The sequence below is a fragment of the Amblyomma mixtum genome, chromosome 2 (genome assembly GCF_055824585.1).
Source record: "Amblyomma mixtum isolate Tamu chromosome 2, ASM5582458v1, whole genome shotgun sequence".
Classification (NCBI taxonomy): domain Eukaryota; kingdom Metazoa; phylum Arthropoda; class Arachnida; order Ixodida; family Ixodidae; genus Amblyomma; species Amblyomma mixtum.
Genome location: NC_143013.1, coordinates 314,422,548 through 314,441,492, shown reverse-complemented (window position 1 = coordinate 314,441,492; position 18,945 = coordinate 314,422,548). Strand labels below are relative to the sequence as shown.

General features: G+C 48.3%; 1 protein-coding gene across 9 annotated transcripts in view; it reads left to right on the top strand.

The window, feature by feature from the left end:
• The window catches only part of LOC149365031 (uncharacterized), a 119,976-nt gene that overhangs the window by 84,983 nt on the left and 16,048 nt on the right, over positions 1-18,945 (top strand). For 8 of the 9 annotated variants that reach the window (XM_089575114.1, XM_089575115.1, XM_089575113.1 and 5 more), the window contains 6 exons: positions 2,536-2,575; positions 7,536-7,667; positions 10,395-10,514; positions 13,482-13,568; positions 14,454-14,561; positions 16,852-17,035. In XM_089575114.1, coding sequence (XP_089431240.1) covers positions 2,536-2,575; positions 7,536-7,667; positions 10,395-10,514; positions 13,482-13,568; positions 14,454-14,561; positions 16,852-17,035 — 671 coding nt within the window. The remainder of the gene's footprint in view (positions 1-2,535; positions 2,576-7,535; positions 7,668-10,394; positions 10,515-13,481; positions 13,569-14,453; positions 14,562-16,851; positions 17,036-18,945) is intronic. The other variant, XM_089575112.1, reaches the window with a different exon arrangement.

The window sequence follows — 18,945 nt, the reverse complement described above, 5'->3', positions numbered from 1 at the left end:
TGGTGTAAAACATTTATTTATACTATATACAGAGGTATTGCTTGGACCGTGCCTGAAGGGCCCGGCCCTCACAATCACTAGGAGGGATCCCTAGTCCGGGACCCCTGTGGCCGCCGCGGCTGCCCGGGCTCTTGCCACCAGGGCTCGTTGGTCCTGGAGAGTTGAGCAGCCGAGCAGGGCAGCCTCCCAGTCCTCTCGGGTGGGGTGGGGGTGGGGTGGGAAAGCAGGATTGGCAGGGCATGCCCACACCATGTGACACGTGTCCGCAAACACTTCCCCACAGTGTGGACACTCGCCCGAAAAAGCCGAATTGAAATGTTTGAGCACTGCCGGGCACAGTACCGTGTTGGTGTAGAGGCGAAGTAGCCAACGCTCCTCTGCCTTCTTGAGGCCTTTACAGGGGGGTGGGTATCGGCCGTGAGCGTTTTGATACAGGAGAGAGATCTCCCAAAAAGTAATAGCCGGATTAAAATCAGTAGCCGGATCAGGCGGCGAAAGAGGCGATGCCCGGTGGTCAAGCGCGCGGGCGGTAGTGTCCGCTACCTTATTTCCCTCTATCCCCGCATGTGCTGGGGCCCAGATGATGGTGCGCCGGGTTGGGAAATCCCGGTACTCACATCTGTGTAAAATTTGGAAAGCACGATCTGGAATTTGGCCCTGTTCAAAATTGCGGCAAGCTTCTCTTGAGTCGGTGATAATGACTCGGGACGCTGGATCCGCAGCTGCAAGTGCGATAGCAACTTCCTCCGCGAATGTAATGTTGGGGGCACGGAAGGTGAGGCCCTGAACTGGGTTGTTTTGGTGGACAACGGCAGCCGTGTACCAACCCCCATGGTGTGGACCTGCCGCGTCCGTGTAAAATACCCCTGGTCGAGCACCATACTGCTTGGAAATGGCCTCTGCTCGCGCGAGGCGGCGGCCATCATGGGCATCTTTTGTCATGTTATTGGGGAGGGGGCGAACCTTTAGTGCGAAGCGCCAGGCCTCGGGTATGGATACCCGCTTCTCCTCTTGGGTTCTGTAATTTATGTGGAGGCGGGTCAGTAGGCGTCTACCCGCACGTGTTTTGCTTAACCGCAAGTACTGATTGCTGAGATGAGCCTCGCGCAGCTCCCCAAAGGTGTTCGTCATCCCCAGGCCGAGGAGACGTTGGTTGGATGTTGCAATTGGGAGGTCGAGAGCTCTCTTATAGATTTTTCGGAGAATCACTTCGAAAGCGTTCTCATCGCATTTGCGCAGGTGGAGGTACGGTGCCGAATACAGGATTCGACTGGTTACGAATGCATTGGCCAGCCGCAGGCGTCTTTGCATCGCAACCCTCCTCGTTTGTTTGATACCAGCGTACATTATACAGAAAAAGGATTGGCGCCAACAGCCCCTAAGATCCGCCCAACAAGGCGAAATTCTTGGCTGCAACGCCATATGTACAGTCTTTGTCAAAAGTTTAGAGCCCAGGGGGTTCACTTCTAAGCTTTATATTGGGTCTCCAGGAGCATTCATGGAAGTCCTACCTATTGCAGGAGGCAGTACCAGAAATCTTCTCATGTTCAGGAAACTTGGAGCGCTAGAGATCCATTAAGAACGACACAGTGTGGCTCAAAAGAAAACCCCCTGGGCTCCAAACTTTTGACAAAGGCTGTACATTCAAGTTGCACTGTGGTGACCAATATGGCATGTTCAACAGATATCTACTGACAATGCATTCCTGGATTCCCAGCTTACGCCCGATAACCCAGTCCCCATCGCGTGACGTCGTACTTCCCGCGAACTCGGGCTCTGCTTATGATTTTAACGCGATAGCGTTAAGGTCCCCGTATTGCAGAAAATCTGTCGACGTCGTCGGCGCTGTGAGCGAAGAAATTCCAGCAGAAGCAACCAAGTGCGCCTCCTAGGTCACGTGACCTTGTGGCGTCATCACAACCAGCCCACTGTGGCAGGTGGAAGTTAATGATTAGTCACGAGAGTTTGCTCGGGAGGGGAAACCTGGATCTCACGAGCTCCACCTAAGCAGCACCCGCCATCGTATACGGCAGTGGCGTATCGCTCAACCGCTGCACCATGGCGCCGCGAGTTGCATGGGGACTCCCAGGAATTTTTGAATGCAAAGTAGATTATGAACAATTCCGCATGCATTAACCCATTAATGCTATCGCGTCATGCCCTTAAGGCGGAGCTTAATTGTACACTCCGACTTTTCACTCACACGCTATGTCGATTTCGCAGTCTGCAACCTAGCACACAACGCTGCGCCAAAATGCCATACTAAACTTCCGTTCTAAACACAAGCATTGCGTATACATTTTGTAGCCTCTTGACATTTCTTACACACTCTATTGCACAACGCTGCGGTTTTCAAAGCAGTTGAAGGCGGTCATTCCTTCCTGCAGTGCTCCTGTTCCACATAAATTTAAGCGTCATTTCTGCATATCTCTTCTTGTGGTACCACGTGGTACTGGAAGTTGCAGTTAACATTGTCATTTTTTCGAGTGGAGAAGAGGAAGGTCTGCCGGTGTATCTCTAATTTTCTTTTCGCAGGTCGAACACGTGTCAGCGGCTTCGTCCGTATGGAGCACGGGTAAATAAACAGTGCATGAATCTTTAACATTTATTTTATCATGAGAGCTCATCTGTGCTGTAAATTATCAGAGGCATTTTCTGCCCGCGTATATAATATGTTGGCGCGAAAGCCGATTTCATTGTGTCGATTATCGATCATTAATCACGATGGCGGCGCAGTTAGTCCTAGCAGTTTAGTTAAGTGCTCAGACCTTGGCGTGTATTTCTGAGTCCAATGCGGCGAGTTCGATAATGGCAATTCCGAGTGGCATGCAAAGTTCCTTGCCATGTACGCGTTCTTGACAGGCAGTAGCTACCACGAAAATCACGCGCTTACGCCACAGTGCAACTTAGCTATCTTGCAAGTGTGTTTCACGCTATGCTTTCTGCCCGTGCGGCGAAGGCCACATCTCGATAAGATGCAGTGCTCTCTAGACGAGACCAGAAAAGCACGCCCTTCGCAAATTTTTGTGCGAAAGCCTTACTTCACAGGGTCGAACCCAACCAAGAATCTTTTGGCGCCCCTGCCCTTCAGGGTGCAGAAATAAAACAAATGTTGCCGCGACTGGGTTTCGAACCCGAGGCTGCACGAACAGATCATCTTCGCTGTCCACTGCACGAGAGTCCTACGCTATCTCCGCAGCCCTCGTGTTAAAACCTCGTGTTACACCTCGTGTTAAAACGCAACACTCTCGCACTCTTTATTTCACATCGTCGTCAACATCAACTTCCATCTGCGGCGCGAACAGATCAGATCAGCTTAACCAGACGTGCCGACGACCCAGCAAAGGAAAACCATGAGCCAACCGGGCTAAACACATGCCTTCCCCTGTTGACTCGGCGTAGCTACGTTAAAACCCTACCACTGTGTTGTACGGAAAGAATCTGGCGGTGCACAGGCATTTTGGTTAGAGCAGACGACTGGCCGAACATTTTGTAATCACGTGGTTCGGCATGGACGCAATCGCGTCAGATTCCAACGGGAATGTACTATCGGGGACAAAAATAGTGCGCCGTCAGATGGCGCCCGCATGCAGTGCAGCACTGTTCGGAACTTGGAGGGGTGTCAGTTACTTTTGCCCACGATAGCACATGTTGCTGAAGCAGGCAGGCCTCGTTTTAAATGTACTGTACCTTTGGAACAACTGTCTTCCAGCGAGAGCAAGCAAGATGCGCATGTGCATACCGCGTGTGCAAAAAGTAACCGGCGTTCGTGCGTTCGTGGGGTTGCATACACTCACCCAGATAAAAACTAGAGCTACATACGTTCATCTGCCGTGGACGGAGAAAAAACCAGTCACACAAGACGACGGACAAGAAGAGCATAACTTCGGTGCGCCTACTTGAAAAAGAATTTGCTTTTTTAGGTCGTCCACGATAGTTTAGATTTCTTGTCTTTGTCTCTTTTGCGCAGTGATTAGTGATGATGCTGTTGCGCATGCTCTCCTGGCCTTGCTCGGACCATGTATTTTCCAATAAACTTCAGTTGTTAGTCCAGTCGTTGTGGTGTGTACACTCTTCTTGTCCGTCGTCTTGTGTGACTGGTTTTTTCTCCGTTTACAATGTACCAACTGGCCCGCATTTCGACCCATCTGCCGTGGGAATGCCAAAAGCTGTTAACGCTTTATTTCACCCGCATTGGATAATATATTACCAGAAATTTTGATTATGTTGCTCTCTCAAGGTATCCCTTCGTTAGTTTCAAGGCACGTCTAATACCAAACGGTTACTACCATGAAATTCGGTGAATCCCTGCAACGCCTATGAATTAAATCTATTATCCCTGAGCTCAGTAGCACAGCTCCTCATCTTCATGTGAAAACTTTCAAGTTGTTCCTACATAATGCAGCCTTTCATGAGAAACTGCTCGAAAATTTCAGTCGTCTCACTGCAGGAATCCTGTTGACGCGAAAGCATCAAATGGCTCATCGACACGAAAACCCGGCGTTGCCCAAAAAGTAGCTGCGTTATTACAAAACTTGCGATTGGTCGAAAGGATGTGACATCATCAAAGGCGGGAAAATTCGAAATATTAACCAGTAATAGTCAGTGCTAGTACTTAAAACTGCACCAACTAAAATTATTACGATATATATATATATATATATATATATATATATATATATATATATATATATATATATATATATATATATATATATATATATATATATATATATATAATAGAACTACAATGATTTCGCACTACTCGCATGTAAGTTCCTCAGTGCCCCTGGTAATATTTCTGCCTTTTAATATATATCGCTAGATACATTAACAATCAGCTAAACATAGGCAAAAGTAGAACTGCGTTGCCGAGTTCTCGCTCTCGGTCAAGCACTACCAACACCTGTGTACGAAGTGCGCACTTCGCGGTACTTCCACAGCAACTGTATCGTTCTTAGAGGGACCAGCATAGGCACCGCTTCCTCTTTTTTCCGACAAGTAATACTGAAAAACTATGCCCGGCAGCTTCTGCGAAAACCTGCGCGTTGTACCAGCTTGGCCTATCAGCTGTCGTTCTCACCAGGAAAATGAAGGTGTGCGGGGTTTCACGTCCTTTCAAAGCAGCGCATGAGTTATGACAGGCGCCTCAGTGGAGGGCTCCGTATTCGACCACCTGGAGTTCTTTACGTGCACTGACATCGCACAGCCCGCAGCCGTCTTTCCCATTTCGTCTCCATCGAAGCGCAGGTGGTGCTATGAAAAAAAAACTGAGGAGGGAGCGGCCGGCGACAACCTTGAAGCCTAGTCTGGACAAGTAAAGATATAGTAAGAAAAAAGAGTGTGTCCCCCCCGTGATCACACCACGTGATAACGTGCGGTAAAATCTAGCCCCGCTGCGCGCGCGCATGCGCAGATTAGCGCGGCAGACTGAGTGTAGACCAACCTCCTTGCTGTAGACGCCCGCGCCGCAGGTCACACATACGCGCACACTAAAACATACCAGAATCAAAACATAAAGGACAGACTCGGAGAGCGAAAAACTGAGGGAGAAAACGGCTTCGTAAACACTCGGCTTGCGAACGCTGGCCGCGTGACGTCACGCTCCCTCCTAAGTTTTTTTTCCTCCATGGGTGGTGCAGTTGGAATTCGATTCCACTTACTTAGGGTCAGTAGCAGCACGTCATACCCATTGAGACACCGCGGCAGGTTTGTCAGGAAAATGAAAGGACTGGTCATTCGCCCCACGTTCCCCGAGGGTCGGCTCTTGCGTTTCTGTCCGATCTCAAAGATTGGAGCTGCCGTTGGTTTCTCAAGCGCCAGTATTTCCGAGTCACCTATTCAGGAAGACAAGTGTTCCCGCAAGAAGACGTCTCTTAGCTGCTGGAGGCGACGAATTAACGGAATGGGTGTGCCGCTATACGAAATACGTCACGCAGACTTCCGGTAGCGTCCTCCGCTTCGTGGCGCTGTCCATGGTTCCACAAGTAGCTCTCGATTTTGTATCGTAAGGCGTGCTTTACGCTCCTGTATTCCTTCGAAACAAGTTTGTTTGAGCGTAAAGACTTGCTCTGGACGCAGTCTGAGTGTTCGTGTGGAGTTTAGCAGAGGTGAGACCTAGCGCACACTGAAATTTCTAAGGTCTACAGCTTTACAAGATTCAAAGACGCGTTAGACAGAAGCTGGAGATTACGCCCAGTCAAAAGAACTATATTTGAATTCTCACCAAAACTTTCCCGACCATTAATTTATCCTCCTTTAAATGGATACTACATTAAAGTTTTGGCTTTCCAGTAACGCAACGAAGATGAACGCACAAAGACAGCGCTGACTACCAACTGGTGTATGTCGGGTGTTTCATTTGAGATGCTCTGCAATATTTAAATATATTGCGAGTGCGAGTGCGAGTGTGGGTGCGAGAGTGCGTGAATGCGCGTGTGCGTGCGTGCGTGCGCGCGTGCGTGCGTGCGTGCGTGTGTGTGTGTGTGTGTGTGTGTGTGTGTGTGTGTGTGTGTGTGTGTGTGTGTGTGTGTGTGTGTGTGTGTGTGTGTGTGTGTGTGTGTGTGTGTGTGTGTGTGTGTGTGTGTGTGCGTGTGTGTGTGTGTGTGAGAGAGAGAGTGAGTGAGTGCGAGGGTGTGTGTGTGTGTGTGTGCGTGTGTGTGTGTGCGTGCGCGTGCGTGCGTGCGTGTGTGTGTTTACGACTTCAATTACGTACAATGCCATAGCTCAGTTGGTAGGACACCATACGTAACATACGAAGGTCGTGGGTTCTGATCCCATTGGCAGCATGTGCTTTTTTTTACTTTCTAATCAGTTATCTTTCATTCATGAGATACACTACTAATTCCCCATTGATGAACACCCCAAATTTAGAAAGAAAGAACATAAACATTTCCCTATGCCTCCCTTGGTTTCAGTGACTGCTTTAATATGTATGCAATAACGAGCCTCTCCTTTTCCCACTCTTGTCTGCTCAACTCACGTATACGTCACCCTTATGTAATATCCCGAAAGCAGTCTTCGAGCTAATAAAACTAAAATTGATTTTATTATGGGAAGACAGCATAAATTTATAGCCGAAGCCATCACACAGCGCGCCAAACATCAGCAGAATCCTCCTCACGCTGCTCTAAAATACCAAGTCTATTTTCCCTGATTGTCATATTCCGCTCACAGCTGCTAGCGCTTAACGGAACCATTGAAAGTGAAACATTCAAGCTAAAAAGGGTTAAAAAATAAAATACAGGTACCTGCGTCATCGGATGGACGGATAGGGCTGAACCCTTTAAATTGGGCGGTGGCTCGTGCCCCCTAGACGTCATAATGCGACTAACTGCGCCACCTAGTGACCGCGCGGAGACTAAATGTGTCTTTGTGATTGATCTGTAAGGGTGTAGTTGCGCTAATTACTTGCGCAGATTTATGGTTGTGGCAAGAGTAGTTAGTTTCCAAACTGCCAAGCATTGTAGCACAGTCCTTTCTGGAGCACATGGTGTGCGCACCGGGGCACAGATTGCAACTAGTGTCGCTCGCAGGCTGGACGAGGACACTGCGAAACGCGTGCGCAAGTTGATGCTGCTGGCCATCGCGTACTCCTCCAACATCGGCGGCACGGGAAGCCTGATCGGCACGCCGCCCAACATGGTGCTCACTACCCTGATGGAAAAGTGAGTGCTGCTGCTGCCGTGTTTCGAGGTTGTAGGACAGCGGAACCCATGTGTGTCCCACTTGCTTCGAGTGCCGCAAGCGGACAACAGTGCACCCGCGCAAATGTTTGTCCACTCCGCGTACTGCCGAAACATCAAGCAAAACATTCAACGTGCTTTTGTCTTTTGTTGATTGCCCTTATTTGTCTTGAGAAACAGCCCTAAAGACGGGACAAGGAAGACGGACAACACGAATGCTGTGTTCTGTGTTTCTTTTGCAAGCGCGCTGTTTAATACTGCGTTTAGGGTGACGTCATCTAGCGGCCGTAGGACGCACAGAGCAAGCCGAGCACTGGCATTTCGGATACTCATATACATGTCGTTTCCTCTATATACACCCGCCACTAGCCGACCTCAATGTAGCGTCAGTATTTCCGACTACATTCGCATCAAAATTGTGAGCAAACGTTTTTCGCACAGCGTCCCGGGTGGCGTGACAGTCAAGTTAGAGGCAAGCTTGCGACAGGGATTCGAACCGACGGCATACGCTCTTTCAGTTGTATGCCTTCTCAGACACTTTCCCTCTTCCATTAAGGCATGGTTGAGGTGCCCACCGAGATGTGGGGCAGTATCTGCGCCATTTCCTTTCCTCAAAAATCAATTTTCGTATAAAAATTGGACGCAGTCATTCGTTGTACACCTTTGCGGGTGGTGTCACGACTGCTTGTTACATATAGCATACGTCTCTTAATCAGGTTGGAGGCTAGCTCGCGACAGGTTTTCGAACCGTGTGTCCGAGTGTTTCACTCAGACCTTTGTGGATTCAGCGTTTGTGGAATCAGCGCTCGGACGCGCGTCTTCGTTACATTCCTCACTGCGCAACCTGCGTCGAGGTCGAACGCTCACTATGACACAATAATTTCACCTTCACAGCACGTAAGCAGTCTTAGTTCCCTCTGGATGTTTTAAAGCGAAAGGCTTACTTGTCCCATTAGACGAAATTCCGTCGACGACCGCCGATGAGGCCATGAGATGATTTAGCTTCAAAGAGTTGGGCACTGCCTCTTGAATTATCATAGAACGATTCCTTACTGATCTGCCTTTTCCAATCTCGAGATAGTTCTACGCTCTGCTTCTCTTCCACTGAATTAATCCAGTTTTTACTTTCTCCGTTTTTGCCTATCGTTTAAAGCTCGTTATTCCTCTATCCTTATGTTCTGAGTACATTACTCGTTAGTTCCCTAGTCATTTTCCGCCACTCTCAGTCAACGCTCTTTCCGTGTAAGTATTTAAATACCTTATCTGCCCACCTGTTATCGTCTAATTTGCTCAGGAGTTTTTCATACAATATTTTACTCTGAGCTTCCCGTGCTTCGAACGATTCCCAGCCGATATCCCCCTGTACTGCCTCTTTTGTGATTTCTCCGTGGGCACCTAGCGCTAATCTTCCAACAGCTCTCTGATTTATTTCTCATCCCGTCTGAACTTCTTCCCTCAGGCACAAAAGCGCATTACCGAAAGTGAGCCACTGCACCGTTATTCCTTTCCAAATACCTTTCAGTACTTCATACTTATTGCACCCCCATTATGCCCCATGCTTCATTATCGTGACATCTCTTTGCCCTTTTTCCCTAACAGACTATTTTGGGTGTTCAGCGCCACGTAGCTCGTGGTGGCAGCTGTGTAACCAGAAGCGTTTCTCCAGACTTCCTAGGCGTGGAAAATAACGACAGTAGCCTGTGTGTATGACTCTGCGGATCCGTGGCTTATGAGAAGTGTACTCTACATCATGGTACGGGCCTGCAGTAGAAATTCCGCTATTTTGGCCGAATTCATCGGACGGTGCACTCCAGGGTAGAGTTGCCATAGGGTGGTCGTGTCTGTGCTAGAAATGAAAAGAAATACCACTGAAAAAAAAATACCGCACGTCGCCCGAGATTGGTTTCGAGAGGTCAGGCTTGCTCTCATGAGTTCAACAGTACAGTTCCTTTCCATTAACTGTAAACTTGCAAGTCAGCTACATAAAAGCAGTTTTCCAAGTTTTACAAACGGCAAGGTAATTGCGAGGGGCTAAAATATTCGGTAGCGCTTGAAAGCTAGTGGCTCAGGAGTTCAGAGTTAATTACAACCTATCTGAGCAGTCGATCGGCTCTTTCGCGTGAGAGCTCAGTACCGAATCTGCTCTGCGGCAATGTAGTGAAATGGCTCACGGCTGCCCTCCCAGCCTTCTTTGGACCGCAATACATGGCGCCGTGCTCATGTCACATCGCCTAGCTACCGACAAAGGCGGCTTCTAGAGGTCAAACAACGCTGTAAAGATTTCTTACAGAAGAACTGTTCCGCTGAATGAGTGAAAAGTCCACTGTTATCCTGGAAATGTCTTTGCATTGTGTTTCCCTTTGCTTCGATTATAGCTGAAGTTTCTGAAAACGTAATGATGAATCACTACCGAACCATAGAATTACGAAGTCTCATGGCCAGTAGAATATATCGCGACAGGGCACTACTTGAGCTGCTACCACGCCCTTTCATCCCGTCATAACTTCCTGGCAGTTAACGCGCCTTTCCTTTCCGCGAAGCCCATCACCTTCGCAACTTTCAGCTGATCAGCGATGCTATTGCGAACTGCCAGACGGAAGGACGGACGAACACGGGGACCCCACATTGTAGATGTTAAATGCGTTCCTGCATTCAATGTTTTGCGAAGGCGGGCGCTGCCGTCACCATGCTTTCGACATTTCGTTGCAGACATTTCCCTACAGCGCACGAGCCGACGTTCGTCACTTGGATGGTGTACAACATCCCCATTATGTTCGCCCTTCTCATTGTTACCTGGCTATACCTGCGATTTCTTCTTCAAGAGGCCCTGTAAGTTTCACTGACGAGCCGCCTCAGCACTTACATTCTCAAAGGCTGCCCGAGCACGAGCAGTTGAGAGCCAGGGAACTTTCTGCCAGAGGTTAAGATTACGTGTGGCCGCGCAGTCTAAAATTTTAGAGCGAATAGCTCGTTCCTCAGTTTCGCGCCGTCGGCGCCAGCGTCGGTGTCCGCAGCGCCACCTGCCACCTCTCTCAGTTGGCAGGTGGCAAAGTGAAGAAATCAAAATCTTCCTCTCTGTTTTAAGAGAGAGGAGGGAGAGAGGGGAAGAGGCAGATAAGGTGCGGGTGGCCTAATGCCTCGATGCAGTTTAATTTGGTAGGCTCGAGACCTCTCCTCTATTTTGGAGCATTGGCTTATTTCTGCACATCAAAATATTTTGGCTAAAATCAGCATTTGCGTGTCTTTGGCGCACTATAGCATCGAATACTTTTTTCAGACATCGAAGTCTCATTTATAATCAAATTTTCGAAGCTCCCTCTTTCCATTGTATGGGGTCGGCGCTATGGATGTGAAATAAAACGGAGTCTCCCGATTAGACAGCGGGTGTCGCCACACTACCAACAGAAGCTGCATTAATGCACCTGTACCTAGTAGCTACGGCGCCCGTCTCGGCTGCGGAAGATGGTTGGTCCACAACCGACTGCATGATATCACAGCAGTTGGACCGCAGCGGAGGTCTAGTGGTTTGAGCATCCGCTTCGCAAGCGGTAACGTGCGGAGTTCCATCCACGTTTCGCCAGGAACCCACTGGTGATAGTGTGTACCAGCTTTCCCATGGCTTGGCGCTCGATTTATGTGGAGTGAAGTGCTTGGGAGTCTTTCGCCCCACGTTGTAAAGTCGCGAATATCTTGTGCCATATGGGGCTATTTGGCAAAAGCTGCTCTTGCGCCATAAAAGTTCGTTACATCAATATCACTGCAACCCTGGGCAAATCCAGATTCACCACCGGCTGTCTTACTTTGTGAGAAAAAAAAACAAAAAAAAACTGAACATTTCCGTGAAAGATTATTTGCTGTCGCACCACAGCTGACGCTCATACATTTCGTTACACACTCGTAACCATCCTGCGATTTTTAATACCATAGAATTAGGAGGACCATGAAAGCGAAAACTGTCCGGCAGCGTCGGCGCCTACGTTAGGAGGATTCGCCTCTCCGCCTGCCACCTGTCAACCAATCCCCTCTCCCTTGCCCAATTCCCCCTCTCCCGCCGCGGTGGCTCAGTGGTTATGGTGCTCGGCTGCTGACCCGAAAGACGCGGGTTCGATCCCGGCCGCGGCGGTGGAATTTCTTTGGAGGAGAAATTCTAGAGGCCCGTGTACTGTGCGATGTCAGTGCACGGGAAAGAACCCCAGGTGGTCGAAATTTCCGGAGCCCTCCACTACGGCGTCCCTCGTAGCCTGAGTCGCTTTGGGACGTTAAACCCCACAAACCAAATCAAACCAAACTCCCGCTCTCCACTTGTATAGGAGAGGAGGGAAATGCCGGACGAAGAAGGACTCACCATAAGCGAAAATGACTAGGAAGAAAAGGACTCACACAACAGCAGGCCTAAGTCCAAAATATACAGCCTCTCGAAGTACTCGACGTGCAAAAATGAGGATTGTTGGGCCTCACAAGCCCCACCACTGTGCACACCAAACACGGGCAAAAGGGAGCGCTTTTGTTCGTGTTCGGTGCGATGTTGTGAAACAACGTAAAAGAACTTGGCGCGAACTGAAAATGTGATGATACTCAATTTTTATGTCGCGAGGGCATCTGCGGCCGAAGAGCGCCATGGCAGAAGGTATTTTCGTAATGCTCAAGGTGGGGCCAAAGACCCATTTCGCATGCATTTCACCCTAATTAAGCCTAGCACCAGGCCAGGGGACGCTTGTACCCATTCTATCACTTGTGGGCGAGGCGGATGCTCAACCACTAGGTCACCGGTGCGGTAACAATGTAGCACATTTTGCTGAGTTGCGTAGTCAGAACTGGAGTATAGTGAGTGAAATACAATGGACTCAGACCTGGAACAGAATCATAATTGGAATAGAATGAGACCTGGAATAGACTGGCGAGCGAAAGAAGAATGGTGTCGCATTCCCTCCGAATCAACCTATTGATCGTTCTTAATCTTTTTTTTCTTTTCTGCATTACTCCTTCGCTACTTAGCGTTTACGTTTGTATGACTGCGTAAAAACGCATGAAGTCTGCAGTACTTTGTTCATTATCTATCGAACGTGTTTTATTTTTTCGGTACTGGTACTGTGATCCACAGCATTGCATTTGCTTTTACCTTTACTTATTAAGAAGTGTGTACCGTGTCATTTCGAGCCATTGTTCATGCCAAGCACTCAGCAAATTAAGCGAAAAAAACTGGTCGCTAAATTTCGGCGTCCGATCAAGAATGGAAAGTAATTGGGAATACCGCACTTAGTCTAAAACCAAGATCTAGATTACGCTACGCACTGTCGTCGGAACCTCCATAAAAATCGTTTTAAGTCTTTTTCATCCAGGTAATGTAACAGGATGCAAGCTTGGCGCACGAGCACCGGTGTCTCTCTTCACCTTTGCATGACGTTTGCATGAACGCGACTCGAGTGGTCCTAACGGGCTGAATTCTCTCATAAGCATTCGGGCTGGCGGAAAGGTACAACAGAAATGGGAACGTCCTTTGTGCTGACGCCGTTGCGCCTCCAAGACAGCGGCAGATGTGAGTTCTGACGTCGGACGACGCCGTGGCGTGCTCGCAGTGCCCTGCTCGACACTGATTCTGCTATAGTTGCGCCGAGCTTGACTATGGCTTCACTCACTACAGCGAGGTTTATGTGAACGAGCAGTTCGTCGATTTGAGATCGTCGTTTAATACCTGCGCCCCTCGAGTCCATGCAGCGAGTCATTTTATGTTAATGATTTGCTGTCAACGTAGCGCGAAGTAAACCGATAACTGGTGTTCCATGTGTTCGATTTCAGCGGCAAGGCTGCAAACGTAAGCGAGGAGAACGCGGAGCGGATCATGAAGGAAATTGTCAAGCGTTGTGAAGAACTCGGCCACATCACGTGAGTTCCGAAATTCGCCCGAATCTTTACGCAGTTAGGAGAAAAACGGAAAATGCAATTGTTGATTCGAAGACTACATGCTGGTAGTTATTCGCCAGGTCAAATGTCATAACCCTAATATAATGGGAAGTTGCCCATTGTTTTGCTTATTTATTTGCTTATTTACTTTTTTATTCCCGAAATGACGACAAGCAGTCAAAATAATCGCATAACTGCATTATATGTGTAGGTTTTTCTGTCTGTGCCTGCCTACCTATCTCTCCGTGCCGCTGTGTCCGTGCTTGCCTGTTTGTCTGCCTCCCTCTCTGTGCCTGATCTGTCCTTGCTTCCTGTCTGTTGTCTATGCCTGCCTGCCTATCTCGCTGTCGGTGCCTGTCGTTCTGTGCCCGCCCGCACGCTCGCCCGTTCGTCCGTCCGTCTCTGCCTGCCTTCATGCCTATCCCTGTACCTGTATGTCCGTGTTTGTCTGTCTATGCCTGCTTGTCACTCTGCCTGTGCCCGCTTGCCTGTCTCTTTGTCTGCGCTTTTCTTGTCTGCCAGTACCTGTCTGTCCATGCTTGTCTGGCTGTACCTGCCTGTCCCAATTCCGGCGTCACCCTGCCTGTATCTTTGTGCCTGTTCCTCTGCCTGTGATTGTCTGTCTGTGCCTGCCTGTCTATCTGTTCTCACAAACTCACTCGCCAGCGGTTGGATATTCACCTCCTACCACCATGACCGCGCTAATATGCACTGAGAGGCCATGGTAGTGCGCATTACCCTCTCATCCCCTCCGCCCCGCGTGTGTGCGCTGACGGTGAAACGAAGCAGCAGAGTTTTAGCAGCATTTGTTCATTTAAGGAATCATGATTAATGGTATCCTTTCTTGTTTTCTTGCTACACCTGCAGCTTCTCCGAGTCGGTGGTGACATTCCTGATGACGCTGATGATCCTGCTCATGTTCTCACAAAAACCGCACTTCATGCCGGGCTGGAGTGACATCTTTCCATACAGCTCGTACGCTCAACTGCATGTGTGAATTTCCTATATGGCAGCGTATTGCAGCCTTACCTTTTTTTTTAATGCAGGCAAAAAATTTTGCAGACCTAAGTCTAGCAGCTCATCTCCGTCTATTCTTTTAGGATCCGCAACTCTTCAGAAGCAAGCAATGACTCCTTTTGCCGCGTATCAGTGTACTCAGGTAGAAGCTTCAGAGTAACGTCCTGCGGAGCGAGTTGGTGCATGATGAATTTAACGGCGGCGAACGACAAATTATTGCGCGTTGTCTTTTTCTTGGTCTTGTGCCGTTGTCGTTGAGTCGCCGTTCATTTCAAATTGATGCAAAACGTATATGAATCAAAATTGCAAATAATTTCATGTCAAGCACAAGAAGCTTTGCACTCATTCGGTCATCGTGAGCAAAAAGCTGTCAAAAAGATACAAAAAGTTCGATAAAGTTAGAAACTTATACAAAGTGACTATTTTGGAGAGCTGCTCAGAGCGCCATCTTTTGCGGCGCAATTCGTGAATGGGTTACTAAATGCAAACGTGGCAGGTATTCTGTGATTTCCGACTATAATCAGACTGCACGAGTGAAGCATTCCTTTTTTTTTTCTAATCAGTGAAAAAGACATCGCTCATGGCAGCTTACGTTGGGTTCAACGAGGATATTAGCAAGGGATGTAAGACCGGCATGGTGCATTCTCTCTTACGACCTTTCACCCGACATACAGCCTAACAACTGATGAGCGGCGTCGACTGCAACTTAAATTGAGCACACTTAACTAGGGTCGCAATGTGCGCTCATGAATGCGGAGTTTACTTATTAGCGCCAGACGAACTGAATTCTTCCCCGCTTCGCGTCAACTCTAATGCAAAACAAGGGTCTTTGTACAGCCCTCAATTGTTCCCAGCCTGTATTAAAGACCTTCAGTTTCGCGTCTGTCCCGCGATGACCCTATTGCTGATTGTGTAATTTATGGAGAAATAAGTACTAAGACTACTCATTTACTTCAGGCCTATCATGCTCCATAACCATGTGGTGCGATAAATGGTTAATGGGCCCTAATTGGAAAAGACGAAATGCAATGCGGTTGTCACTAACTTACCTCCGACTTCTTGCTCATTCGAGTCTAATCCGCCTCACCCTACTAAAATGTACAAGTGCCTACAAGTTCTTACATCGTTTAACTTGTCGTAAACAAGATGACCATTGCTCAATCAGAAACACTAATCGCAGTCGTTGTTAGATGAAATTTCGCTAATATATCAAAATCTCGTAGATTACAAATATACAGAACACTACTCTGACATTAGCATATGCAGGCGCTATGCAGGACCCCAGCCTCGAATGCCTCTCACCCCTCATTCGATGTAAGCGGAATAGCATTTAGACCTGATCACGCCAACTGTACTACGAGTATTACAGCTGTGAAATCAAAATTGATTCTTCCCAAACTATCACTACGACGAAGAATGCTTCGCCTATGTTTATTTCATTAAATATTTTATAATCAAGACCTACATGGCCTTCTGGACTCTAAATCTTACACAAACGTGACTACGCTCAGATCACTGCCGTGGAATTAAGTGCTATGCATGAAAAGAAAATACGTTTTAAAACTAAATTCTGCAGCGAGCAATTTCTGATTGGAACCACGTTCAAGACACAGAGCCACCTCAACTAATTACTTTTCGGTATGGCACGCCAGTGCTCTTCATTTCTGAAACTCGAACTTGTTAGTTCCTTTTTGTGCCCTTGTAACGTTCACAGCACGCATTATCGTCCGTCCAGATTTTTGTTTTCTCTAGGATGTTCGTTTTACGACGTAATAGACCTCTTGATGGAATATTTTGACAAGATAGAAGCTGCTTTGGTGAATGTTAAACACTATTTAAAACTAGGCTTTTTTAGGTGTAGACATGGTTTCGGCAGCATTGTAATAACAGAGTTTCCGGGAATAAGAAAACACGTGAATCATGTTAACAACTGAGCTCGTAGGCTAATTTCTCATAGTTAACTGTCGAACTATTAATGTTAGGCGCATAGTTGCAAATAGAGATTTACAGCGGGCGATTAGTGATATACAAATCACTTCTTAGAATTTCCAAAAAGCGATTACCTGCGGCGCCGTGGCTCAACAAATTTTGCCCTTCGCACGCGCGTTTCAAGCGTCGCGCTTCTAGTTCGCGTCACTCCGTGTCGTATGTGCCTGCACTCTCAGCGCAGATGACAGAGAAGGTCACGTGAACCGTGTCTCAGTAACCCTTCGGTATGCGCTACAAATGAACAACGGGCGCTGCCCAGGATGATCCGTTCCTCCGTGCCCATGGTGGTGATGCTGGTGCTGCTCTTCATCATCCCCCGGGAGAGCAACGTGATCGGCCAGGCCGAGCAGGCCATCATCAGCTGGGAAGACGTGTGCAACCACGTCAACTGGGGCGTCGTGCTGCTCATCTGCGGGGGCATGACCATTGCCGACGCCTCGAGGGTACGACACACATGCATCGCCACACTGTGCACTGCTGTGTTTCAATTCATTCGAGGGGTGCTTTACGAGGATTGAGGATTTTTGTCCTCATGTTTCGAAGAAAAAAATATCGAAAAGGGTCCGCGCTTCGATCCCTCATAAAGAATGAAAAACATGCACGTACAGGATGGTAATCGGTATCCGCGCAGTTTGTTGCTACTATCTAATTATTTAATTTGCAAGTCTGTAATCCCGCTTATGTCTCAATGATGTGGTAACCAATAATAACGACGAAATGATATGACGCACTTGCTCTCTCCTCTTCCTCTCCCTTCCGCCTCTTCTCTCCGTCTCTCCACACTCGGTTGTTCGCGGACCGACCACGTGGGGGGCGCTTCGGTATCGACTCAGAATGCAACTTGTCCCATAAGGTTTTGCTCTTATCTCGGCACAAGCGCAAGATGTTTTCGTTTTGTGCTTCGCTTCACGAGCGAACTTTTGCGTTCCCACTACGTATCTAGAGGCTTTTCATGGTTTTGGGGGATTTAACGTCCCAAAGCGACTGAGGCTATGAGGGACGCCGTAGTGAAGGGCTCCGGAAATTTCGACCACCTGGGGTCCTTTAACGTGCACTGACATCGCACAGTACACGAGCCTCTAGAGCCGAAGATGTCAACTTTGCCAACGTGCGCCTGTTTCTTCCGTGGCCAGCATGGGGTTTAACCGCTATAAAACGGTGTTTTGTGAAGTAATATTATAGAGGAAAGGGAGAGACTCGTTTAGAATATTTAGCTCCGTTTTATAGGTGCTAAAGCCGTTACGGTCTCTTGTAAAAGAGGGCGCGCGACGATTATTTCGTCACGCAAGGCCAAAAGGTTTTAACCATCATGCCCTGCTACGAAAACTGAGACTCAACGGCCCCTGGAACCAGAGAAACAGAACGTACTCGTAATATGACGCGCGCAGCGATAACTTTGGGAAACTGGGGAACTGCACTGGCCTTGGCAACTCTATGCCGAAACTGCAGCAAGGCGCGGCGGGCCGCGCATCCAATTCTCGGCGAGAGGGGCGCGCCAGCGTCAAACCACGCGCTGAAGCTCACGGATTGCCCGGCCAGATGCTCCATGCAGGTCTGTTTGGAGCGGGATGTTTTAAGGCGGAAGCCTTTAATGCCTCATCGTTGTAAGCAGTAGTTGTCGACAGAAATGCCACGCTTTTCAATTGGTCGGAATGGTCGTGACGTGACAGTGCGCGAAGTTCAAACTGGGCCAATTGTACTTTGGCTAGTAACCATGCTACCCATTAAAGGGATGGTATACTGATGCTCCAAGTTGGACTGAGTTTAGTTAATTTGTTAATTGACCAATTAACCTAATTAACCTTTCTAGTCTGACCAGATAAAAAAATAAAACCGAGTAGGAAATTGGTCGAGTTGGGGAATCGAACCAGGGTCTCCGGAGTGCGAGACGAGCACGGTAACCACTCCGCCATGCCAGCGCGATGGTTTGGAATGAACAAAGGCGCGTCTAGTGATACGGTGTCTCGTTCACTCCCATCTTCCTCCCTTCCTTTAAGACGAAGTTCAGGTGTCCACCGAGATATGCGAGACAGATACATTTCTTTTCCTCAAAAACCAATTTACCGACGAGCAAGGTCATGTAGATATGTAAAATATTTATTGACAGTCCCTGTGCTTTCTACTGTCTCCTCACCCCTTTCCTTTCACTTCTACAAACTGCCTGCTATCCTTTATTTCGCTGCCCCAGCTCAGGTGCTTCCAGCTGTGATAGTAGATGCCGGGGCAGCAAACATTCTTTTACCTTTTTTCGTTATTCTAGAGCACTGTAGCGTAGTGCCGAACGAGCGATGGCGTTCTGTGGACTCCCTGGCAGCGTTCCACTCTTAGAGGCGAAGCTTAACATTACATCAGT